Source organism: Mobula hypostoma, chromosome 9 (genome assembly GCF_963921235.1).
Source record: "Mobula hypostoma chromosome 9, sMobHyp1.1, whole genome shotgun sequence".
NCBI lineage: Eukaryota > Metazoa > Chordata > Chondrichthyes > Myliobatiformes > Myliobatidae > Mobula > Mobula hypostoma.
Genome location: NC_086105.1, coordinates 59,286,774 through 59,313,843, shown reverse-complemented (window position 1 = coordinate 59,313,843; position 27,070 = coordinate 59,286,774). Strand labels below are relative to the sequence as shown.

At 41.4% G+C, this 27,070-nt stretch overlaps 1 protein-coding gene across 6 annotated transcripts in view; it reads left to right on the top strand.

Moving 5' to 3' along the window:
* cep290 (centrosomal protein 290) overlaps positions 1 to 27,070 on the top strand; it is a 164,900-nt gene that overhangs the window by 131,672 nt on the left and 6,158 nt on the right. For 5 of the 6 annotated variants that reach the window (XM_063058357.1, XM_063058358.1, XM_063058360.1 and 2 more), the window contains 9 exons: positions 2,330 to 2,464; positions 6,502 to 6,588; positions 8,718 to 8,882; positions 10,846 to 10,968; positions 11,403 to 11,575; positions 19,714 to 19,855; positions 23,071 to 23,144; positions 25,596 to 25,699; positions 26,586 to 26,677. In XM_063058357.1, the coding sequence (XP_062914427.1) occupies positions 2,330 to 2,464; positions 6,502 to 6,588; positions 8,718 to 8,882; positions 10,846 to 10,968; positions 11,403 to 11,575; positions 19,714 to 19,855; positions 23,071 to 23,144; positions 25,596 to 25,699; positions 26,586 to 26,677 (1,095 nt within the window). The remainder of the gene's footprint in view (positions 1 to 2,329; positions 2,465 to 6,501; positions 6,589 to 8,717; positions 8,883 to 10,845; positions 10,969 to 11,402; positions 11,576 to 19,713; positions 19,856 to 23,070; positions 23,145 to 25,595; positions 25,700 to 26,585; positions 26,678 to 27,070) is intronic. The other variant, XM_063058359.1, reaches the window with a different exon arrangement.

Genomic DNA, 27,070 nt, shown 5'->3' with positions numbered 1-27,070 from the left:
TATGTAATAATCAGAATCAGGTTTGTTATCAAATTGTGAAAGTTATTTTGTGGCAGCAGTGCAATACATAAAAACGACTATAAAATACAATAAAGTATATATAAATTAAATTAAATACATGGTGCAAAAAACAGCAAAATAGTGAGGTAGTGTTCATGGGTTAGTCAGTTTTGGTTACGCTGTTACTCGAAAGACATTCTCAAGCTGAAGAAGGTGCAGAAGAGATTTGGATGTTGCCTGGACAAGAGGGTGTGAATTATAGGGAGAGGTTGGCCGCACTGGATCTTTATTCCTCGGAGCACAGGTGACTGAGCTGTAGCCCGTCAGATGTTTATAAAATCATGAGGGGCATAGATACCGTGCACAGTCAGTCTTTTCCCCAGGCTTAGGTAGTCCAAAAGTAAGAAAGCCCACAGATGTAAGAAAGAGGGAAGAGATCTGAGAGGTGACATCTTTACAAGGAGAGTAGGGATTACCTAGAATGAACTCTCAGAGGAAGTGTTTGAGGTGGGTACAATTGCAACATTTAAGAGACATTTGGATAGTTACATGGAAGAGAGGCTTGGAGGGTTAACAAGGCTTGGAAATGAACACAGGCAACAAGGTTGATGTTGTGGCAACATGCATCAGTTGGACTGAAGCACTTGTGACTATGCTACATTACTCTATTAGTTAGATAGGCACATGGACAGCTATGTAGGAGGGAAGTGTTAGATTGATCTTAGAATATGTTCAGAGTTCAGCACAACATCTTGTGGTGAAGGGCCTGTATTGCTGTTCTGTGTTCTAATTAAGCATTTGCGTTGTTTAATAGCTTAAGAATTATAACAGTGCTTTGATAAAAATAGTTAAAGACAGTCCATTTGAATGTGGTTTACAGATATATCTGTAGTACATCAAGCTCCATATCATGTTTCATCCACTTCTCTTTCTCTATCCCTTTTTCTCATTTGCTACATGACCTCTCTTTGACCATGCGTATAGTCCATGGATCCCTCTGTACGCAGTGAATCTGAAGGACCTGCGGTCACTACCACTACAGAACAAATCAGTACTGAAAAAAAGACAAAAGTACTGAAAAGTAAGACAAGATTCCATTGGTGCAAGAGTAATCGAGTTTATGATCAGTCGGAGAACACTTCGAATGAGACTGATATAAAAGCTGGGCAAAACACTGAAAATGGTGATAGTAATGTGATTTCAATGTTGACTGAGGAGGATGTGTGTATCAGTGTTCAGAAAGAGCAGCCTTTCACTGCTGGATACAAAGTGAATGGAGAAAAACCCTCGTCATTTGAGGAAGAGACAGAAGTGATGCAAAAACAACACCAAACTAACACCAGCCCTGGTGAAGATGTGGAACAGCCAGAAATAAATGAACCTCCCCAAGACCCAACAGATGTCATGGAGAGCACATCTAGTGCGAATGAGTTGGGGCCTGGAATCAGGGATGACAAGGATGAGACAACAGCAGAAGAACAAGGACGATTGGATTCTCAGAAGCACACAACCTCTGAAAATCAGCTTCAGGTTACCAACCCATAAAATCTAGCAGAGGTCCCTCCTTTACCCTACCCCAAATTAGGCAGTAGGCTGTAATTTATTTTTAACTGCTCAATTAGCAAAGCTTTTCAAAAATAGTCTGTTGCACAAAAATATCTCAAATTCTTGATTTTAGTTTTACTTGCAAATACACTCAGTAGCCACTTTATCAGGTATGCCTGTACACCCACTCGTTAATGCAAATATCTAATCAGTCATGTGGCAGCAACTCAATTCATAAAAGCACGGAGACATGGTCAAGAGGTTCAATTGTTGTTCAAACTAAGCATCAGAATTGGAAAGAAATGTAATCTAAGTGACTTTGACCATGGAATGATTGTTGGTGCCAGACAGGTGGCTTGAGTATCTTAGAAACTGCTGGTCTGAGATTTTCACATGCAACAGTCTCTAGGGTTTACAAAACAAAATGGTGTGAAAAACAAAAAAAATCCAGTAAGCGGCAGCTCTGTGAGCAAAAGTGCTTTGTTGGTGAGAGAGAACAGAGGAGAATGACATGACGAGTTCAAGGTGAGAAGAATAACCATGTGTTACATAGTGGTGCGCAGAAGAGCAACTCTGAATGCAGAACACATTGACCTTGAAGTGGATGGGCTACGATAGCAGAAGAGCACACTGAGTTCCACTCCTGTACCTAATAAAGTGGCCACTGAGTGTGTATACTTCCATATTTTAGATTTGTATCATGGCTTTATGACAGCTTTTCTGTGCAGTAGGCTATGCGGAGGAATCAGTGTTTCTGACCGCTTTTTTTCATTGTTTTACCCAGACCTCTGGATATGGATCAGATGCCTTATCTCAAAAGGAACAGCAACTTCAGAAAGAGAACCTTAATCTGTCTGCAGATAACATGGAGCTGCGCTTTCAGCTAGAGCAGGCCAATAAGGATTTACCACGATTAAAGGTAGGCTTTGCATGTGCGTACTATATAATGTTCATCGTAGGTTATTCAGGGGCATGTTATGGATCTTTTAGAATGACTTCCAATGTATGAAGTAACAGTCAATCTGCTGGAGGAACTCAGCAGGTCAAGCAGTGTCTTTGTGAAGGGAGGAGAATTGTCAACAATTCAGGTTGAAACCATGCATCAGAACTACGAGTGGAGTGGAGAGGGGAGATGGCCAGTACAAAGAGCAGAGGCGGAGTGATGAGACAGGAGTCTGAGCTGAATGATAAAATTGGCAAATTATTGTCACCTGTACTGAGGTAGAGTGGAAAAACTTCTCTTGCATACTGTTCATAAACGTCATAGAGGGGCTACATGATAGCACAGCAGAAAACGTATGCTATAACAGCACCAGTGACCTGGGTTCAATTCCCGCCACTATCTGTAAGAAGTTTGTTCACTCTCCCTGTGACCATGTGGGTGTCCTCAAAATGCTCCAGTTTCCTCTCACTTTCCAAAGATGTACAGGCTAGCAGGTTAATTGGTCACATGAGTGTTAATTAGGCAGCTTGGGCTTGTTGGGCTGGAAGAGTATGTTACTGTGCTGCCTCTGTAAATAAATAAACAAACATTTTATTATAAGTGTGTTGAGGCAGTACAAGGGAAAATAATAACAGAATGCAGAATAAAGTTTAACATTTACAGGGAAGGTGCAGAGCAAGGTCATAATGAAGCAGATTGTGAAGTCAGGAGTACACCGTATTGCACGATGAGACCATTCAGTCATCTTATAACAGGTGTAAGCTGTTCTTGAGTCTGGTGGTATATGCTTTCAGGCTTTTCTTTCTTCTTCCAAATGGCAGGGGGAGGAGAGAATGTCTGGAGTGGGTGGAGTCTTTCATTAGGTTGGCTGCATTACCAAGACAGTGTGTACAGAGGGGAGACTGGTTTCCATAATGTGCTGAGATGGTGGATGAGAAGGGTGAAAGATGATAGGCATATAGTGCCATGATGGGTAGGGAAGGGGGTTATGAAGTTGGGAGACTGGCCGATAGATGATGGATGGAGGCAGACAGACAGAAAAAGATAGACAGATGGAGTGAGGTGGGAGGAGAGCAGAGTAAAGGTCAGACATACCTGCTGGAGGGACAAAAGCAGGAACGAAAATGGTTTTCAGTACTGGAATCTATTAAGTAAGGGTTGATAATAAGAATGGCAAATGATAGAGGTGTTGTGGGAGAGCAGCCTGTAGGTGAACTGTGAGTGTAATGGGTGGATGTAGTTTGTTGCTCCAGATTTCAGCAACTGCAGTCTCTTATATACTATCTGCACATGTCCATTGAAATTGAATACCATAGAAATAGGAGCAGGAGAAGGCCAATTGGCTCCCCGTACTGGCTCTGTTATTGAATAAAATTATTGTTGTGTATTTACTATGAGTCATATTGTAGATACATTGTTTAAATATACAATAATTATCACTAATCGTTACCTTAGCGACATTATCATGTACCAAATCCATATCCCCTGACTATATTACTATTTTAATAACAATGGAAATTTGTCTTGAATATACAGAGTGAATCTCCACAGCCCACTTAGACAGTAAATTTCAAAGACTAACTATCCTCTGTATGAACAAATTTCTCCTCATCACTGTCTTTAATGGCTAGTCCTTATTTTGACACTGTGAGACTGGTCAACAAACCCCAGCTGAAAAAGGACGGAGGAGTGGGTGTTGGTGCGGGGGGTGGGGCTCTATCTAAACTGCCCTTTCAAATGCTCTTACAACGTTGTACATTTCAGTGAAATCACCTCTCATACCTCTGAACCTAAGAGAATACAGGCCTAAAAACAGAAATGCTGGAAACACACAGCAGGTCAGGCAGCATCTATAAGAAGTGAAACAGGATTAACATTTCAGGTTGGAGACTTTATCAGAACCGAGAAAGTTGTTGCAAAGGTGAAATAGGGATGAATAAGATAAAGGGAATATCTGTGATAGCTCAAGGTCAAAGTTGCCATGGAGATCATTTGTGCAGGTCAGACAGTCAGTGGGCTAATGGGATAATTGGAGAGAGACAAAATAAGCAAAAGCAATAAAATGATGGTAGCTTGAGGGTGAGATACAAAAGATCAGAATCAGGTTCATTATCTTTGACAAATGTTGTGAAATTTGTTTTGTGACAGTACGGTGCAATACATAAAATATACTATAAATTACACACACGTGTGGACGGATACATGCATTTCTGCCAAAAAGTTCGACTGAAAGTTCTTTTGATCGAGGTGTGGTGCACATAAACAGGTTTCTCTTGAGAAGAGCAGGCTCTGTCAGTAACCTGACTTTGTGTGTCTTTTTTTTATATAAGGCAGGACTGGTCTACAACCCAGACCACCAATCTCATCTCATTGATTGGAACATCTGACTCCAAATAGCTTTTATAGAAGGCATTATCCCAGGGATTCACATACGTTTTTGAACCTAGACTGTAATTGTTTAAATGGCATATTCAGTTTTGATGAGAAGAAATACAACTGTGTGTTATTAGTTTATGCAGATTGTGTTTGTCTATTATTGTAACTTAGATGAAGATCAGACCACATTTTATGAGTAATTAATGCAGAAAACCAGGTAATTGGAAAGGGTTCGCAAAGTTTTTCTTGCGACTGTACCTGCAGAAGCATTGCCTGAACATTGGTTGCTGCTACCATCAAGCAGGAGCTACATTGAGCCATAGGTCCCACAATGTACAGGGAAGATTGAAGATTGAACAGGTTAGGACTTTATTCCTTGGAGCGTAGAAGAATGAGGGGAGATTTGATAGCGGTTTACAAAATTATGAGGGGTATAGACAGAGTAAATGTGAATAGGCTCTTTCCATTAAGATTAGGTGAGATAAATACAAGAGGACATGGTTTTAGGGCGAAAGGGGAAAGGTTTAGGGGGAACTACTTCACTCAGAGAGTGCTGGGAGTGTGGAACGAGCTGCCATCTGATATGGTAAATGCAGGTTCACTCTTAAGTTTTAAGAATAAATTGGATAGGTACATGGATGAGAGAGGTCCGGAGGGTTATGGACTGGATACAGGACAATGTGACTAGTGGAATAATGTTTCGGCACAGACTAGAAGGGCCGAATGTCCTGTTTTCTGTGCTGTAGTGTTCTATGGTTCTCTGGTTCTAATTTCCACAATGCTCAACTGATTCCACAACCTATAGACTCACTTTCAAAGACCCTACAACTCATTTTCTCAGTATTATTTATTTACTTTTCTTATTTATTATTTGCACGATTTGTCTTCTTTTACACCTTGAATTTTTGTCTGTCTTTGTTATATATAGTTTTTTCATAAATTCTATTGTATTTCTTTATTTTCCTCTAAAAGCCTGCCAGAAAATGAATCTCAGGTGGTATATGGTGACATATGCATACTTTGATAATAAACTAACTTTAAATTTTCAACATAACATCAGAGAGACAACATTCAGAAGAAGAATAGAAATTAAAGGTCTGGAGCATTAGTTTTACAGTCATATTGATTCCTTTCAACTCTTCAATTACTTTTGACCTGTAGCCCACTATTTTTGGAGGTTTTTGTGCCTTCTTCCATGAAGTCTTGCTTACTTCATAACATTGTATTACTAAAAATGTCAAAGGATTAACTTCGCTGCTGAACTTTGAGTTCTTTCTTTCCTTGTCTTTTGGGATCAGTTCTTTCTTTCGGTGTAGTGTAGCAGTTAGCACAGTTCTTTACAGTGATTCTTATAAGATTGCGATTTTATTCCCACTTTGTATGTTCTCCTCATGATCATGGGGTATCCTCCTGGTACTCTGGTTTCCTCCCACATTCCAAAGATGTATGGGTTAGTGTTAGTGAATAGTGGGCATGCTATGTTGGAGCAGGAAGCACAGCAACACTTGCGGGCTGCCCAGAATAATCCTCGCTGATTTGATTTAATTTGATTTGACACAAACAACTCATTTCACTGTATGTTTCGATGTACATGTGACAGATCAAGCTAATCTTGATCTTGTTTTTTCTTTCCTTAGGATCAAATAGTTAATTTACAGGAAATGTATCAACTCCTCAAGAAAGAGAAAGCAGATTTGGAAAGAAAGCTTGGAAGTGTTCGAGGGGTAAATGTGATAATGAGTCTCACAATATTGTGCATGCAAATTAGTGAGAGTACACCAACATAAATCAGAATTTGATTTGTTTAATATCTTAAAAGTAATTCATTATTTCATACAGTTCAGGAGCCATTGAAACCAGTATCTGAATTCTCCATAATTCTGCAAATATTTATATTTTAGATATTCACTATCTAAAATAAATAGGTAAATATTTAAAAGATTGAGGAATACAGGGACTGGCAGTGAAGAACTGAGGCTAGCATCAAGCAGCAATGATAAAGATAAATGGCGGGGCAAGCTTGTGAGTCCCAATGGCCTACTCCTGCTCCTATTGTTGAAAACTGTTCAATCTCCTTCTCGTTGTTGCATTACAGATCTGGTCCTTTCACTAATAAGCTTCAATCTGTGTTATATGGCAACCCTTGCCATTGGGAATGGTATTTTCTCATTTGCCAAAGTCTTTCCTAGTATTAAGCACCGTAATTCTCCATTAACCTTAGCAATGGCAAACTACTGTAGAAAATTTTGCCAAGAACAATCATGGTCATGACATCATGGTTACCTGTGTCACATGCCACAGCACGTATGATGGATGATCATAATGATTAACCCTCACTATTCTAAGCGTGGATACCTTAGAATTGTACCATTTAGTTTTTATTAGGTCACTTTCAAACTACCTACGAAATGAAAAATCCATGCAAAAATAAACCTTTGCATTCCTAGCAACATGATTTGGCCTTGGCAATTTCCCATATGGCATTTAAAGAGATTTAGTGTGTGTACTTTGGTAATAAGATTATTTTTTGGATAGATTTACACACAGTAAAAGGTTACCCAGTTTAATCGCCTGTAGGGCTTGAACAAATCCCAAATATCATCACTTTAAAAATCAACTCTGATGGTTAAGATTCAGCATTGCTTAATGTCATTTCCAGTGCACAATTGTAAATGAGAACCAAGTACTTGTTACAAGCAACACACACAAAATGCTGGTGAAACACAGCAGGCCACCAGCATTTTGTGTGTGTTGCTTGAATTTCCAGCAACTGCAGATTCCCTCGTGTTTGCATTTTTAAAGTAATTGTTAGTCCGGATGCAATGTGGCGCACAAAAAAGAGACTAAGATAACAATAATAATAACAAACACAATAGATATAAATACATAAGATAGCTTATACATAGATTGATTCTACGTCATAAAGTGTTGCTAGGTGCAGGAGGTAACTGACAGGAAATGATAAAGTAGTGGTGATTTTGGGTATGGCAGGATGGTTAATGGGTAGAAGTGTTGATCAGCCTTGCTGCTTGCGGAAAGTAACTGTATTTGAGCCTGGTGATCCTGGCATGAATACTACATAGTCTTCTCCCTGATGGGAGTGAGACAAACAGTCCATGAGCAGGGTGGGTGTGAACCTTCATGATGATACTGTCCCTTTTTCAGCACCTTTCTGTATATATGTCCTTGAAGGCAGATAGACTTTTGCTGATATATCGGGCAGTTTATACTACCCATTGTAGAGCCTTCCTGTCTGCCACAATGCAGTTTCCATACTATGCAATGATACAGCTTGTTAGGATGCTCTCTACTGTGCATCTGTAGAATAAAGTTTGTATAGATGTGAATAGTCCAGCTTTCTTCAGCCTCCTCTGAAAGTAGAGTCATGGGTGAGCTTTCCTGATTGTGTAGGATGTATTCTGGGACCACGAAAGTTCGCACAAAAAAAAACAGGCTGCTGGAGGAACTCAGCAGGTCAGGTAGTGTCCATGGAGGGAAATTAACAGTTGATATTTCAGGTCAAGAAACACCACCTGTCTGTTCTCCACCCCACCACAGATGCTACATGACTCGCTGAATTCCTCTAGCAGCTGTTTCTTGCTAGTATCTGCAGTCTATTGTGTCTCCTTTGATGTTAAATTTATGCGTGTGCCAAAACTAAAAATTCAACAGCCAATCCAGATCAGGCAATTAAACTGTTTAACTTTATTGTAAAAATGTCTTTGTTGTCTCTGCTATTGATCACATTGCTTTAGTAGTATTTGACTTTAAGGAAATTTAGATTTAGGTCAGTCTCTGTTCTGCCAAATTAGTCTGTATTGCATGGATATGAAGTATAGATCTTGTCTGGCAGTCTGGTCGCAGCGGCAAAACGGTGCCTGAGCTAGAGAAAACTATCGGGTTGATGAAGAAGGTGGTGGAGAGAGTGCAACGAGAGAACGAGGAGCTGAAGAAGGCACCAGGAGTCGTATCCACTGAGAAAAGAACTTGTCTCGAAGTGGAAAATGACAAGCTTAAGGTTGGTATCAGAGTTCTTTTCACTGCTACAGTGTAATTGTGTATGGAAGGATCTGTCCGGATGGCACATAAACCAAAAAAACTTTTCACTATCTTATTACATATGACATTGACAAACCAATACTACAAATTAAAGTACATAATATCCATTCTCTGCAGCAAGAAATACATTCTCCCTATGCCATTCCAGTTAAGCTAAAAGGATGAAAACTACAGCTCAGATCTTATTCCAATAGACTACTACCATGGTTAAGACTGCAAATCTGCATTGGTTGATTTCAGAAGTCTAGGTAGCAAGTGGTACGTCTCCAGTGTGGAAACAATGCCTGGAATGAGGAGCCTAGTTAATTTGTGTTAAGACACTGTAATCTCACCATTTTATAACATTGGTGTCTGTCTTAACTTAGTGGTTTTCCTCCCACTTTTGAGTCAGAACATCTTGGTCTTCAGTCTTCATTCAGAGACATGAGCCTAAAATAAGGTAATGGTGGAGCCCAGCTCACTCTGCAGTACCATCTTTTGGATGAGCTATTAAACCACACCCCACCATGGAAGTAAAAGATCCCTTTGCTCTATTTTGGGGGAGGGGAAGTCTTCAGGGCAATTCTTCCTGGTGCCTTGGCTAATATGCAACTCTCAGCTAACATTCTTTAAAAGATAAATAAATAAAAATAATATAAACCTAGTCAATGTCACTGTGCTTAATCTAGAGAAAACTATTTTTCTGACTTGTTTCCTACATTAACAAAAATGTTTACATTGCAAAGACACTTAACAGTGAGCTGAAATTGTGATAATTGCCATAATTTCTTTAAAAATCCAAGCATCAGATTGCTCATGCTTTGACACTGCTGTAACATGCAAACAACATCTATGATGGGGAAATGCATCTCATCTGTACCGAGACAAATTATTAATATAATTTTCTAATAAGAAAACCAATACAAATTCAGCTCTTTGAGTAAGTTCTCAAAAGAGTTTGATACTGAAATAAGTCAATCAGAATGTGTCAAATAAATGATCCTGATGAAGGGTCTCAGCCTGAAATATCAGCTGTTTATTACCATCCATAGATCTGCCTGACTAACTGAGTTCCTCCAGCATTTTGTGTGTGTTATGGATTTCCAGTATCTGCAGAATTCCTTGTGTTCATGATACTAAAATAATTTTTTTAGTGGTGACTATGTACCATCCCTGGTTTCTCATCACAATTTCTAGTAAATTGTGTAAATCAAATGCTGGTCATCACATAGACCATAGACCAGATCTTAATAGTCTTCATTGTGGTTTTCACATGTTTAATGACCGGGCTATACTTGGGAAGCAGAAACAATGAACGATGGTGGGACTGACCCAGGTGGGGGAAGGTAGTGGCTTTGTAAACATCAGCCACATTTGTGTAGACATGATCTAAGGCTGGAGGGGACGACGAGACAGCCAACAAGGACAAGGTCCAGCACCTGCCCACGTGGTGTGCCAATAACAACCTGGCCCTTAACAACACCCAGAAGACCAAGGAGATTTTTGTGGACTTCAGGCATGCTAGGAGCCACACTCATGTCCCCATCTACATCAATGGAGCTGTAGTGGAGCGTGTATCAAGCTTCAAATTCCTTGGTGTCCGCATTTCCGATAACCTCACCTGGTCCCTGAACTCCTCCATCCTGATCAAAAAGGCGCAACATCTTTTGGATGAGCTGTGAAAACAAACCCCTCCTGCCTTCTGTCATGGATGTAAAAGATTGCAATACTCTATTTTGAAAAACCTCAGAGGAGTTCTTCCTAGTGTCTTGGCTGATATTCACCCCTTCTCCAGTACTAAAAAACAAACCTGGTCAGTGTTACTGTGCTTAATCTAGAGAAAGCTGTATTTCAAAACAACTTTAATTATTGTCCCCCAACACTAGCACCCAAAGACTTTCTGTCATGTGTTTGCTAAGATCCAACTGTGTGTGTCATTTCAGGCAGAGCTTGAGAAACTGAAGTTGCAGATTGGTGGCCAGCTGAGTTTGCGTTATGAGAGCAAAACAAAAGGCATGGAGAAAATCTTAGCTGAAAATGAACGATTACGAAAAGAGATCAAAAAGGTAAAGAAATTGGGTCAGCCTCCTCTTTTGTAAGTTTTGGCCTAGTCTGAGAAGTTACAAACTTTTTTAAATATACATTTTTCTCCTTTACAGAGAGAAACAATGTTCATGGTTTGGGTCTGTGATCTTTTACTATAATCAGAAGGTTTTTGATAAGATTATTGCCTTAAAGGTTAATTCTGATTCTTTCTACACAGATGCTGTCTAAATTTAGATAAGTACATGAATGGGAGGAATTTAGATGAATATGGACCAGCTGGGTGGGGACCAATGTCAGCATGAACGAGTTGGGCCATATGGTCTGTTTTCATGCTGTATGACTCTGACACCCCAGTGTTGCACATCACTGAAAGTACTGTAACTTAAATTCTGACAGCCCTGTACCAGCCAGAGATGGAACTGAGATTTCTCTTTTACTGAATGTTTACTGACAGGAAGGTGACTGTTCTGAAAAGCTGCGAATTGCAAAGAACAACCTGGAGATTATGAACGAGAGACTAAGCCTACAGTTGGAAGAGACAAATAAACGACTGAGCTTTGCAGAGAGTAAGGCTCCACAGCTTGAGGGTGCTAACAGCAAAAGCTGGAAGTCCATTGTCGTAACAAGGTACCAGTGCAATGTCCGATACATAAAACATAGATATCTGCTAGGCTGGTGCTGAAATATCAGTCACTCATAGAAAATATTAATGTTTTTGTATAAAAGTTGTGATGGGCAAGTTTTTCACCCAGAGGGTGGTCAGTATATAGAACGACCTGCCAGAGAAAGTGGTTGAGGCTGGTATATTAACAATACCGTGGACTCTGGTTAATTGGGCCATGGTTTAATCAGAATAACTGTTTATTTGGGACAACTCTTAAAGAACAAAAACTAGTCGAGAAAATAACTGGATTCCCTTCTTTTATTTGGGACATTATGCTACATAATTAGGAGAGGAGATTGTTGCTGAACGGTTTCTAGCTAGCGTCAGTTGCGTGGATTTGTGTGGCCATTAGACACTACACTGTGCTTAGAGCAAACAGTTTTTAAATAGCATCAGTTACTTATGTCTGTGTTCAAACAGCAGTGTTTTCTGTCATTGGTTGGCATGGAATAACCAGTAAGGTCACTGCAGTTTCAAGCATTCGGGCTTGAGATGCCAGAAATGGCCAGAAGTGAAAATGAAATTATTTTGCTACACCATCGAGTTAGAAACTACGAAAAATTTGAAGGTATCAGTAATTGTCATGAATATTACAATGAAAATGAAGATTTGGAGGATTCAGTCATTGAAAGCATTGTATGAAAGCAGTCCATTATATGCACGAGATGTGTGTGCTAATTTTATTTGTTTACAGTCAATTAAAAGAATGCTGCAGCGTACACTGGATGAAATCCTCTGTCGAAAACTATTTGGAACTAATAGTTTTATAGCACTGTAGTAGTATTGGTAGTCAGAGTCATAGATAAGTACAGCACAAAATCAGGCCCTTTGCTCATCTAGTACCAGTCAGTGCCAAAACATTTAAACTACCTAGTCTCATCAACCTGCACCCAGACCATAGCCCTCCATACCCCTTCCATCCCCCTTCCATCCAGTGCTCTAATTAGTGTTTAATTGTTTCTGTATTTCATTCAAATACATAATTTGTTAGTCAGATAAATGATAATTTGTCCTTTTTTTTAATACCTTTTATAACTATTTCCATGAAAACTCAATTAATTGGAGCAGCTGCTTAACTGGGCCAAAACACACTGGTCCCAATGTGTCCCAATTAACTGGAATTGACTATTTAAAATAGATTTAGACAGGTACATGGACAAGAAAAGTGTTGAGATTTAAGGGGTAATTTTTATTGACAGAGTAGTGGGTGCCTGGAATACGCTGCCTAGGGTGGTGCTAGAGGCAGAAGGTAGAGACTTTTAAGACAAAGCATAAATGTGAGGGAGATGGAAGGATATGAACATTGTATTGGCAGAAGAGATTAGTATACTGTAGTTCAAAGATTTCAAGATTCACAGTACATTTATTGTCAAGGTATGTATGCAGTATACAACCTTGAAATTCGTCTTCCCCACAGACAGTCAGGAAACAGAGAGGAGCCATGGAACCAACCCATTCAAAGAAAAATAATCAAACATCAAACCCCTCCCCCCGATTGTATATTTAAATCTAATATTTCTACTTTCTATATGTGATATTTTACATTTTCTTACATTAAATTTGGAGGTAAAGAAAATTATGAGTGGTATGGATGGAGCAAGTAAATATTTTTCCCACTGAGGTTGGGTGGGACTAGAACTGGACGTCATAGATTAAGGGTGAAAGGTAAAATATTTAAGGGGAACCTGAAGTTAACTACTTTCATTCAGCATTTGGCGAGTGTGTGGAATAAGCTGTCAGCAGAAATGGAGGGTATGAATTCATTAGCAATGTTTAAGAGAGGTTTGGATAGGTACGTGCTTGGGAGGGGTATGGAGCACTATGGTCCAGATGTTGAGTCAATAGGGTCTAGGCAGAATAACAGTTTAACATCGACTGAATGGCCAAAGGACCTGTTTCTTCGCTGTAGTGCTCCAACTTTTCTGGTTGGCTGTCAGTGACTGGTGGTGGTCTGCAGGAGACCACTTCAGTTTACATTTTATGTCAGTGATTTGGATGATGAAATTTAAGACTTTGTGGTGAAGTTTGTGGCAATACGAATATAGGTGGAGAGGCAGGTAGTGTTGAGGGAGCAGGGAGATTGCAGAAGGACTTGGATAGACTGGGAGAATGAGCAAAGAAGTGTCAAATGGAATGCAATGTTAGGAAATGTATAGTCATGCATTTTGGTAGAAAGAATTAAAGAGGAGATTATTTTCTAAACGGGCAGAAAATTCGAAAATCTGAGTAGCAATGGGACTTGGAGTCCTCATGAAGGGTTCCCTAAAGGTTAATTTACAAGTTGAGTTGGTAGTGAGGAAGGCAAAGGCAATGTTAGCATTCATTTTGCGAAAACTGGAATATAAAAGCAAGGATGTAAAGCTGAGGCTTTATAAGGCACTGATGAGGCCTCATTTGGAGTATATGGGCAGTTTTGGGCCCCTTATTTAAGAAAGGATGTGCTGACATTGGAGAGGGTTCAGAAGAGGTTCACGAGATGTGATTCCAGGAATAAAAGGGTTCGTGTATGAGGAGCATTTGATAGCGCCGGGCCTGTACTCCAAAGAGTACAGTCAATGAAGGGTCTCGGCGTAAAACATTGACTGTGCTCTTTTCCACAGATGCTGCCTGACCTGCTGAGTTCCTCCAGCATCAGGTACATTAGTACCAATGACATAGGTAGAAAGAGGGAGGAGGTCCTGAAAAAAAGGATACATGAAGTTGAGAAGCAGGACCTCAAGGGCAGTAAGCTCGGGATTATCGCCTGTGCCAAGCGACTATGAGGATAGGAATTGATTGAGGTGGCAGATAAATGCATGGCTGAAGAATTGGAACGGGGGCAGGGATTCAGATTTTTGGATAATTGGGACCTCTTCTGGGGCATGTGTGCCCTGTACAAAAGGGATGGGTTGCACTTGATTCTGAAGAGGACCAATATTCTTGCAGGTAGGTTTACTAGAACCGTTGGGAGTGGTTTAAACTAATATGGCAGGGGGATGGGAACCAGTATGACAGAGCTGAGGATAAGCTGTCAGGGCATCAAAGGATATGGTGAGAAGGCAGGCGTATTGGGTTGTGTGGGATCCAGGATCAGCCATGATGGAATGGCAGAGCAGACACGTTGGGCTGAATAGCCTTATTCTACTCCAGTGTCTTATGCTCTTAACAAGCCAATGATTGGGTACAAATGCAGACAGAGCAAAGAGTTAAATTGTACCACAGAGGCAAAATTCAAAGGGCGAAGAATGCAGGACTGAAGGTGCTATATTTAGATGTGCATAGCATACGGAATAAGATGGACAAACTTGTGGCGCAATTACACATTGGTCGGTATGACTTTGTGGGTGTCACTGGGTCGTGGCTGAAAGAAAGCTATAATTGGGAGCTTAACATCAAAGGATATACTTTGTATCGAAAGGGCATGTCATAGTCATAGTCATACTTTATTGATCCCGGGGGAAATTGGTTTTCGTTACAGTTGCACCATAAATAATAAATAGTAATAAGACCATGAATAGTTAAATAGTAATATGTAAATTATGCCAGTAAATTATGAAATAAGTCCAAGATTGGCACAGGGTGTCCGACCCTCCAAGGGAGGAGAGTTGTAAAATCTGATGGCCACAGGCAGGAATGACTTCCTATGACACTCTGTGTTGCATCTCGGTGGAATGAGTCTCTGGCTGAATGTACTCCTGTGCCCACCCAGTACATTATGTAGTGGATGGGAGACATTGACCAAGATGGCATGCAACTTAGACAGCATCCTCTTTTCAGACACCACCGTCAGAGAGTCCAGTTCCATCCCCACAACATCACTGGCCTTACGAGTGAGTTTGTTGATTCTGTTGGTGTCTGCTACCCTCAGCCTGCTGCCCCAGCACACAACAGCACTGGCCACCACAGACTCGTAGAACATCCTCAGCATCGTCCAGCAGATGTTAAAGGACCTCAGTCTCCTCAGGAAATAGAGACGGCTCCGGCCCTTCTTGTAGACAGCCTCAGTGTTCTTTGACCAGTCCAGTTTATTGTCAGTTCGTATCCCCAGGTATTTGTAATCCTCCACCATGTCCACACTGACCCCCTGGATGGAAACAGGCGTCACCGGTACCTTAGCTCTCCTCAGGTCTACCACCAGCTCCTTAGTCTTTTTCACATTAAGCTGCAGATAATTCTGCTCACACCATGTGACAAAGTTTCCTACCGTAGCCCTGCACTCAGCCTCATCTCCCTTGCTGATGCATCCAACTATGGGAGAGTCATCCGAAAACTTCTGAAGGTGACAAGTCTCTGTGCAGTAGTTGCAGTCCGAGGTGTAAATGGTGAAGAGAAAGGGAGACAAGAAAGTCCCTTGTGGAGCCCCAGTGCTGCTGATCACTCTGTCGGACACACAGTGTTGCAAGCACACGTACTGTGGTCTGCCAGTCAGGTAATCAAGAATCCATGATACCAGGGAAGCATCCACCTGCATCGCTGTCAGCTTCTCCCCCAGCAGAGCAGGGCGGATGGTGTTGAACGCACTGGAGAAGTCAAAAAACATGACCCTCACAGTGCTCGCTGGCTTGTCCAGGTGGGCATAGACACGGTTCAGCAGGTAGACGATGGCATCCTCAACTCCTAGTCGGGGCTAGTAGGCGAACTGGAGGGGATCTAAGTGTGTCCTGACCATAGGCCAAAGCAGCTCCAGGGTCTTCATGATGTGGGAGGTCAATGCCACCGGTCTGTAGTCATTGAGGCTGCTGGGGTGCGGCGTCTTCGGCACAGGGACGACGCAGGACGTCTTCCACAGTACAGGAACCCTCCGGAGCCTCAGGCTCAGGTTGAATACATGGCGAAGTACTCCACATAGCTGAGGGGCACAGGCTTTGAGCACCCTGGTACTTGTAAGAAGGCATGAGCGGTGGTGTGGCTCTCTTGGCAAGAGATGGAATTGCATCTTTAGAAAGAGGTGACATAGAGTCAGAGAATGTTGAATCTTTGTGGGTGGAATTAAGAAAACTGAAAGGGTAACAAAACCATTATGGGAATCATATGTAGGCCTCCAAATAGTAGCCAAGATATGCGGTTGAGATTGCAAAGGGAGCTGGAAAAGGCATGTAATAAGGGTAATGATACAATTGTAATGGGGGGACTTCAATATGCTAGAGGATTGGGAAAATCAGGTTGGTGTCAGATTGCAAGAGAGGGAATTTGTTGAATGCCTATGAGATGACTTTTTAGAGCAGCTTATACAGGAGCCTATTTGGGGAAAGGCTATCTTAGATTGTGTGTTGTGTAATAACCCGGATCTTACTCGGGAGCTTAATGTGAAAGAACCCTTAGGAGGCAGTGATCATAATATGATTGAATTCATAATACAATTTGAGAGGGAGAAGCATAAGTCACATGTATCAGTATCACAATGGAATAAAGGGAATTACAGAGGCTTGAGAGAGGAGCTTGCCCAGGTGGATTGGAGAGTGATAATTGCGAGGATGACAGCAGAGCTTAGATGGCTGAAGTTTCAGGGAATAGATCACAAGGCACAGGATAATTATGTCCCACAGAAGAAGTAGCTCTCAAATGGCAGGGGTAGGTGACCGCGGCTGACAAGGGAAGTTAAGGACTACATAAAAGCCAAGGAAAGGGCATATAAGGTAGCAAAGGTGAGTTAGAAGTTGGATGATTGGGAAGCTTTTAAAATCCAACAAAATGCAACTAAAAATACTATAAGAGAAAAGATGAAATATGAGGGCAAACTATAAAGTCATAATATAAAGCAGGATGGAAAAAGTTTTTTTTGGAGTTGTATAAAGAGTAAAAGGGAGGTGAGAGTTGATATTGGACCACTGGAAAATGATGCTGGTGGGTAGTAATGTTGACAAAGAAATGGTAGATGAACTTAATGAGTACTTTGCATCAGTCTTCACTGTGGAAGAGACTAATCGTGTGTCAGAGGTCCATGAGTATCAGGGAGCAGGAGTGAGTGCCATTGCTATTACAAAGGAAAAAGTGCAAGGCAAACTCAAAGGTCTTAAGGTGGACAAGTCACCTGGACCAGATGGACTACATCCCAGAGTCCTGAGAGAGGTTGCTGAAAAGATAATGGATGCATTGGTCATGATTGGTCATCATTATTCTGGCATGGTTCTGGAGGACTGAAAGATTGCAAATGTCACTCCATTCTTTAAGAAGGGAGGAAGGCAAAAGAAAGGAAAATAGGTCAGTTAGCCTAACCTTAGTGGTTGGGAAAATGTTGGAGTCTATTATTAAGGATGAGATTTCGGGGTACTTGGAGATTAATGATAAAATAAGTCAAAGTCAGCATGGTTTCTGTAAAGGGAAACTTTACCTGACAAGTCTGTTGGAGTTCTTCGATGAAGTAACTAGCAGGGTGGACAAAGGAGAGGTAGTGGATATCATTTACTTGGATTTTCAGAAGGCTTTTGATAAGGTGCCACACATGAGGCTGCTTAACAAGATAAAGTCCTATGGTGTTACAGGAAAGATACTGGCATGTATAGCGGAATGGCTTACAGGTAGGAGACAGCAAGCAGGAATAAAAGGGGCCTTTTCTAGTTGGCTGCCCAGTGACTAGTGGTGTTCCTCAGTATTGGGACCGCTACTTTTTAATTTGTTTGTCAATGATTTGGATAATGGAATTGATGGCTTTGTAGCAAAGTTTGCAGGTGATACGAAGATATGTGGAGAGGTAGGTAAGTGCTGAGGAAGCAATACGATTGCAGCAGGATATAGACAAATTGGAAAAATGGGCAAAAAAGTGGCAGATGGAATAGTGTTGGGAAATGTACGATAATGCATTTTGATAAAAGGAACAATAGTGTGGACCAATTTCTAAATGAGGAGAAGGTTCGGACATCACAGGTGCAGAGGGACTTGGGAGTCCTCATGCAAGACTCCCATAAGGTTAATTTACAGGTTGAGTCTGTGGTAAAGAAGGCAAATGCAATGTTGACAACAGGAATTCTGCAGATGCTGGAAATTCAAGCAACACACATAAAAGTTACTGGTGAACGCAGCAGGCCAGGCAGCATCTCTAGGAAGAGGTGCAGTCGACGTTTCAGGCCGAGACCCTTCATTAGTCCTGACGAAGGGTCTCGGCCTGAAACGTCGACTGCACCTCTTCCTAGAGATGCTGCCTGGCCTGCTGCGTTCACCAGCAACTTTTAAATGCAATGTTGGCATTTATTTCAAGGAGAATAGAAAATAAAAGTAAGGAGAAAATGCTGAGGCTTTATAAGACAGACCGCACTTGGAGTGTTGTTGAACAGCTTTGGGCCCCGTATCTCAGAAAGGATGTGTTGTCATTGGAGAGCGTCCAGAGGAGGTTCACAATGATGATTCCAGGAATGAAGGGGTTAACATATGAGGAGCGTTTGGCAGCCTTGGACCTGCACTCACTGGAATTTAGAAGACTGCGTGGGGATCTCATTGAAACCTACTGAATGTTGAAAGGACTAGATGGGGTGGATGTGAGGAGGATTTTTCCTCTGGTGGGGGTATCCAGAGCTAGAGGCCACAGCCTCAAAATTGAGGGGCGACCTTTTAGAACAAAGGTAAAGAGGAATTCTTTTAGCCAGAGAGTATTGAATCTGTGGAATGCTCTGCCACAGACTGCGGTTGAGACCAAGTCTGTGCGTATATTTAAGGTGGAAGTTCAGTTTTCTGATTAGTCAGGGCATCGAAGGATATGGCGAGAAGGCAGGTGTATGGGGTTGAGTGGGATCCGGGATCAGCCATGATAGAGCATACTCGATGGGCTGAATGGTGTGATTGTGCTCCCATGTCTTGTGGTTTTATGGTTAACCCTTTCATTCCCAAGATTATCCCGTGGAACACCTCTGGACCCTCCAATCCCAGCACATAAATGTGATCTGACCATTGCCTTATTAAATCATTATAAACCTGAGCTGAAGAAATCCACCAGGGTCTCTCAGGAATCTGAGAATAAGATGCAGATTTATTTTTGATAATTTTCATATGACTAGCTGTCCATTTAACAATGATGAATTCTTTAAAAGTGAACCTGTATATCAGCACAGTGGCCTGTTTCAATTTCAACCCTGGAATATTTAACATAGTTCTAAAGATCATTTGTAGTTAATTTTCCCGTGTTTTGCAGAATGTATGAGACTAAAATAAAGGAGATGGAGACAGACCTTGCAAAAAAGAATCAAAGCATCACTGACCTTAAGCAGCTGCTGAAAGAATCAACTGATAATGAGGAAAAATTGGCAAAACACATTAGAGACATGGAGGAACAGGTGAGAATTGATGTATGAACTTTTTTTGGTTCTGGCAGCATGGAATGCATAGAATTGCCTCCCTATTCAGTCCAATGGATCTTTTTAAAAGCTATTGGTTCCCCTCATCTTCCTTCATGATCCTTCAATTTTCCCACTCTGCAAGTCTTTAATCCAATTCCCTATTTTTAATCTCAGTATTAAATTCCTCATTGTACTAAAATAATGCCATTGTACACCTAAGAACAAGAATGAACCTTCTTTTATCAGAATCAGGTTTATTATCACTGACATACACTCAGTGGCCACTTTATAGGTACTCCTGTACATATTAATACAATTACCTAATCAGCCAATCATGTGGCAGCAACTCAATGCATCAAAGCGTGCAGACATGGTCAAGAGGTTCAGTTGTTGTTCAAACCAAACATCAGAATGGGGAAGAAATGTGACCTAAGTGACTTTGACCATGGAGTGATTGTTGGTGCCAAACAGGGTGATCTGAATATCTCTGAAACTGCTGATCTCCTGGGATTTTCATGCACAACTGTCTCTAGAGTTTACAGAGAATGGTACAAAAAACATCCAGTGCGCGGTAGGTCTGTGGGTAAAAATGCCTTGTTAAGGAGAGAGGTCAGAGGAGAATGGCCAGACTGACTCGCGCCGACAGTAACTCAAATAACATGCGTTACAACAGTGGTGTGCAGAAGGGCACCCCTGAATGCACAACACATCAGACCTTGAAGTCGATGAGCTACAGCACCAGAAGACCACATACTCAGTGGCCACTTTATTAGATACAGAACATTCAAAGTTTTGTAGCAGCAGTACAGTGCAATACATAATAAAAAATACTCTTCAGTTACAATAAGCAATGTATATTTTTAAAAAAAGTAATAAACAGGAGATTCTGTAGATACTGGAAAGCCAGAGTAACCCACACACAATGCTGAAGGAACTCTGCAGATTGGACAGCATCTATGGAGACGATTAAACAGGTGCTATTTTGGGCCAAAACACTTCATCAGATCTAGAAAGGTAAGGGGAAGAAGCCAGTATAAGAAGATGGGAGAAAGGGGAAGCCATACAATCCAGCAAGTGATGGGTGAAACCAAGTGAGGGGTGGGGTATTAAAAATAATGAGGTAGTGTTAATATCATATATTTAGGACTTTTTTTCTCACTATTCTTCTCTGGGGAAAATATAGTCAGTAATTGGTGGGCATCACTATTCCACAACAGCACATGAGTAACTGGATAACTCATTCACCCTGCTGTCAATTTAAGGGAAAAGGATTTGGGGAGGTTGCCTCTTCCTTCCTGACTGATGCTTTGTGATCTTTTATGTCTGTCTGAGCTGATCAAGAAACTCTGAATTTAACATCCCTTCTAAAGCACAGCACCCCTGACAACGTAGCATTCCCTTTATGCTGATGTAAAAGCAGAAAATGTGGAAATGCTCAACAAATTGGACAGAGTTAATGTTTCAGGTTAGAAATCATTCATCTGAACTGTGAAAGTGAGAAAACAAGTTAGCTTTAATTTGCATTAATTACAGGGAAGGATTGGATTGGGGTATCGGTCTGTAATAAAGAGAGACTGGAGTTGCTGAGTTTCATCCTGTCTAAGGGAGATTAATGAAGACTTGTTGGCGGGGGGGGAACAAAGGCACGAGAAAAACTGCAGAAATCTGGAGCCACAAATAAAACAATAGGGAAACTTAGCGGGTCCGGCAGCATCAATGGAGGGATATGAACGGTCGACTTTTCAGGCCAGGATAGGTGCTATCTGACCTGCTCAGTTCCTGTAACGTTTTGTGTGTTGCTCCAGGTTTCCAGCATCTTAGTTTTTCTTGTCTAAAAATACCTTGTGGATTATTCTGTGTGACCCCTGACATTGTTTGTTAATTCATTTGACCCTGGCCAAGCTGAACACAAACCAGACTTGGGCTCTGGTTGTGTATGAGGCTGATCTCTACTCCAAACATGCTCTAATTCTTCATTTCCCTGCTGGTTTCTGTTCGCCAACACCCTCATATGGTTTCAGGAAGGAAGAAGAAAAAATTACAAGGGAAAAAGTATACTTTTTAAAATATCTGCAATGTTGTCAATATTTAAAGATATTTAACAGACTACTCCTAAAATGTTTTGTGCTCTGTACAATATTTTATATCAATTTAATAATCAAAATGAATGGTTTAATGACGGCACTTTGTTCAGGAATTCTTTTTTACTTCAGTCCATCAACCCCATTGGGGCATAGGCTGCCATTTGCTGCTTACTTCAATCCTCTGTCCTGGGCCAGTCTTCCAGGTTGTCCCCACGTGTAGTTCGTCTTCAAAGATCCTTCTTCTCCCAAGGATGAGGTCTTTGGAGCTTCTATAGCTCTGGGTTTTTTAATGGGATTTAATTTCTAGCCCTGTACCAACATTCTCCTTTCACAACCAGGCTTGGGACCATCCATGGCAGAGTTTTGTTCAGTAATTCAGTGCGCACAAATTGAATTGAATAAATAACATTTGTTAACCAAACCACGCAAAATGCTGGATGAGCTCAGCAGTTCAGGCAGCATTAATGGAGGGGAATAAATAGTTGACCTTTCAGGCTAGGACTCTTCGTCAGGACTGAAAAGGAATGGCCCTGAAGCCAGACTGAGAAGGTGGGGGAGGGGTGTGATCAAGCTGGCAGGTAAAAGTGAGACCAGGTGAAAGGGATGATGTGAGAAGCTGAGAGGTGATAGGTGGAAGAGCTCCAGCATTTCTACTGTCCTCTCCTATGAGAGTCCTCCTTCATCCTTTTACTACTTCCACCTATCTCCTCCCAGCTTCTTACTTCAACCACCGTCCATCATCTCCTTCACCTGGTTTCACCTATCACTTCATCTCACCACCTTATTTTGGCGACTGCCCCTTGCTTACCAGTCCTGACGAAGGGTCTCAACCCAAAACATCAACTGTTTAGGTCCCTCCACAAATGCTGCCTGCCTTAATGCATTCCTCCAGTAATTTGTGTGTGTTCCTCAAAATTTCCATGATCTGAAGAACCTCTTGGTTTGATGTTAATCAAATCAGTTGAGAGTGTGAATGTGCCCTGAAACGTTGAGGGCAAATTGTTTCAGAAATGAGTTAAGTTAAAGGCAATGTAAAACTTTTATTTGCAGAATTCTGTTTCAAAATTATATTCAGAAGTGTAAACATGAAAAATTACATTGACCGTTTTTTTCTTTCATTCACTACAGATTGAGGTGCTTAAACACTTCCCTGAAGAAGCCACAACAGAACCAGGCCTCACCAGACAATTTCAGTTACTGAGGTATAAACAGCAACAGTTCTATTTGTAATCTGAGGAGAATACAGAAATCAGAATGCCAGGGCAGCAAATGGAGTGGTGCTGGGTTACTTATCATCTATGTTAATGATTTGGAAGATAATGTGGTAAATTGGATTAGCTAATTTTCAAATGACACCAGTACTGGTGATCTTGCCTTCCTCGTTGTCCACTATCAAGCTTGCAGTGGGATCTGGACCAACTGGAAAATGGGCTGAAAAATGGCAGATGGAATTTAAGTGTGAGGTGTTGCACTTTGGGAGGACAAACCACGGTAGGACATGCACTATGTAGAGCACTGAGGAGTGCTGTAAAACAAAGGGACCTGGGAATACCAGTCCATAATTCCTTGGAAGTGGCATTACTGGTAGATAGGGTCATAAAAAGGGCTTTTGGCACGTTGGCCTTTGTAAATGAAAGTATTGAGTGCAGGAGATGGGATGTTAAAGTTGTATAGGACATTGGTGAGCTGTTCTGATTACCTACAGAAAGGATATTACTGGAACTTGAGGACCTGAGCTATACGAAGGGTTAAATAGGTTAGGACTTTATTCTCTGGAGTGTAGGAGAATGAGAGAGGTACACAAAATTATCAGGTGTGTGGATAGGGTAAGTGCAGGTTTTTTCCACTGGGATTGGGTGCGACTAAGCTAGAGATTGTGGGTTAAGGGTGAAAGGTGAAATATTTTGAGGGGGAGCTTCTTCACAGACAGGGTGGTGCAAGTGCAGGATGTGCTGCCAGTGAAAGTGGTGGATTGCTAAAGTTAAAGGAAGTTTGATTAAGTACATTCATGGGAGGGGTATAGCGGACTACAGTCCAGGTGTGGAACGATGGGACTGGGCAGAATGTTTCTGCACAGATCAGGGGTTCCCAACCTAATAGTTCCCAACCATTGCTTAATAGTATTGGTCCATGGCGTAAAAAAGGTTGGGAATCCGTGGATTAGATGGACCAAAGTACCTGTTTCTGTGCTGTGATTGAATCCAACCATATCCAAACAATGCTATTTGCTCACATCTGCATTACCCTGTGTATGTAGACACCTTTCTAAGGATAATTGATTGGCCAGGGTGTTCTCAAGGGCATTCGAGAGGTTATGTGATGGAGCAGCTGTCCTGTTATAGTCATAGTCATACTTTATTGATCCCAGGGGGAAATTGGTTACAGATCATTGCGGGGAAGCATTGTGGAGACTGTGCCAGTGCTGGTCACTGCACCTGAGCAATGACACAAGAGGTCTGGAGTCAGTGTAACTTAGATAGACAAAATTCATTCCAGAGATGGGTGAAAGTCCTGTCAGAAGGATTTTGGAAGCCTGGCCTCTATATAAAGGTAACTCCAATGAGATTTATGAATTGACACAGTGGTTATTGAGAGATTGTTTCCAGAACCAGGGAGCAAAACTTCAGTATAACAAAATTATTCAGTAAGGAACAAGATGAGAAAGTGTGTCTTGTAAAGAACTGTAAACCTTAGTAATTCTCTACCTTAAGAGTTTGTGAATACTTGGCTACTGCTTGTATTGGCTTTTGCATCCAAAAGTTATCTGGGAGTATGAAATGTTCTCATGCAGAATCAGCCATTATTTCGAATAGCAGAGCAGACTCAGTATGAAGTTTAATATCACTGGCATGTAACATGAAATTTGTTGTTTTGGGGCAACAGTACAGTGCAATACAAAATAATTTTTAAAACTACATAATACAATAAGAAAATATATATGAAAAATTAAAAATACATAATGCAAAAAGAGAGTCAAAAAGAATAGTGAAGTAATATTGGGTTCTTTGTCCATTCAAAAATCTGATGGCAGAGGGGAAGAAGCTGTTGCTAAAACATTGAGTATGTTTCTTCAGGCTCCTGTACCATCTTCTTGATGGTAGTAATGGGAAGAGGGCATGTCTTGGGCGATGGTGATCCTTAATGATAGATGCAGCCTTTTTGAAGCATTGCTTTTCTAAGATGTCCCCGATGTCAGGGAGGCTACTGCCCCTGAAAGGAGCTGTCTAATTTTACCCCTTCCTGCAGCTTTTTCTGATCCTGTGCAGTGGTCCCTCCATACTGGATGGTGGTGCAATCAGTTAGAATCAGTGCCTCTTGAGGGGCCACATGACCCACTCCTGCTCCTAATTCTGCATTCGTAATCAGGGCAGAAGAGTGCTGTATAACTCCTTGGACCAGCTTTAGCAGATAATAATATTATGGCTGATTTTCAACATAGGCTCCACGCCATCAAGCTTTTCAAATCTATACTTAATCTCTCAGAGTGAATCCAGATTTGTTTATCCATGTGAGCAATAAGCAGTAATAACTAATTAGTCAAGACACAATTAAGTACAATAACTGACAGAACAATTGTGTGGTGATTTTTACAATGTTGAAATCGTCCATGCAAGTCTGTGTAATCTGTGTTCTTCCATTAATTCATTTGGAAGACTGACAAATGACCGTCTGGAGAAAGAAAAGGCTGAACTGATTCACCAGCTGGAGATTCATAGAAAGCAGCCGTGTGCCGTGGCGGAAGGCAGCAACAGATCTGGTAAACCTCTTATAACGTCCTTGCCTCTCTTGTCTATTGTGTTTATGAACTGTCTAGTTTACTTTGTCAGCGTCTCCCGAAGCCCGTGAACTTCACCATCGAGACAGACGGGCAGGAAGTACATGGGAACTCAATCACCTCCAGGTTCCACTTGAGGTTGTGCAGTATCCTGACTAAGAAATATTCAGGTATTCCTTTATCGCTGCAGGGTTTAAATCCTGGAGCTCCCTCTGCAACAGTGGGATGGGAGAACCTTCACCAGAGGCTGTCTAGTGTCCAAGACAGCAACTCACCACCTTACCAAACACAGGGAGCTCTTCTAGAGGTATACAAAATCATGAGGGGAATAAATAGGGTGAATGCATGCAGACTTCCCCTCCAGCATCCCCTGAGGATGGGTGAAACTCGAACTACAGGCCTTAGGTTAAGGATGAAAGGTGAAATATTTAAGGGGAAGCTGAGGGGGAACTTTTTCACTCACGGTGGTGAGCGTGGAAGATGCTGCCAGCGGAAGTGGTGAATGTGGTTAACGTTTAAGAGAAGTTTGGTTAGTTACATGAATGACAGGTGTGAAGGGCTATTGTCCAGATGAAGGTTGATCGGACTGGGTAAAAATGCAGGGGAGCACTGACTAGATGGGCCAAAGGGTCTGTTTCTGCACTGTAGTGCAGTTAGGGGTAGGCAATAAATGTTGGTCCCTCTAGTGACACCCAAATAAATTTGAAAACAGACAAACAATAATAGATGCTGTAGTTTAGGGTTGAGGCCAACAGAATGTTGTCCTTCTGAGGTTGGTTGTTAATTTTACCTTTGTTCTTGTGACAGAAGAGAGACTCGCTGTTCTGTATTGAATATTAATGTAACATTTGAAATGTTTACCTTGCAGTTTGCGATGCCATATTAGACACTGGACATAAAGATGTCAAACTGTTGGGAGAACAACAAACACAACACGACTTGGAGAAGCAACAGCTGCAGGTTAACACCGCTCTTAACAAGTGTACTTACTCTCTGAGCTATGTGGCTACAGACGTCCGCATTAGACGGCATGTGCTGTAAGGAGAGGTTGGACAAACTCGGATTTCTCTGGAGCAGAAAAGACTGAGGAAAATCCAAAGGGCTCAGATAGACAGCCAGTGTTTTTTCTCCCCCAGGATTGAAATGTCTGATACCAGAGGGCATGCATTTAGCTTAAGAGGGAGTAAGTTCAAAAGAAATGTCTGGGGGTGTGAATTTATTAAGAAGTTCTTGGATAGGCATATATATATGCAGGAAATAGAAGAATATGGACGTTGTGTAGCCAAAAGGGATTCATTTAGTTGGGAATTAGATTAGTAATCAAATTAGTTCGGCACAAAACTGTGGGCTGGA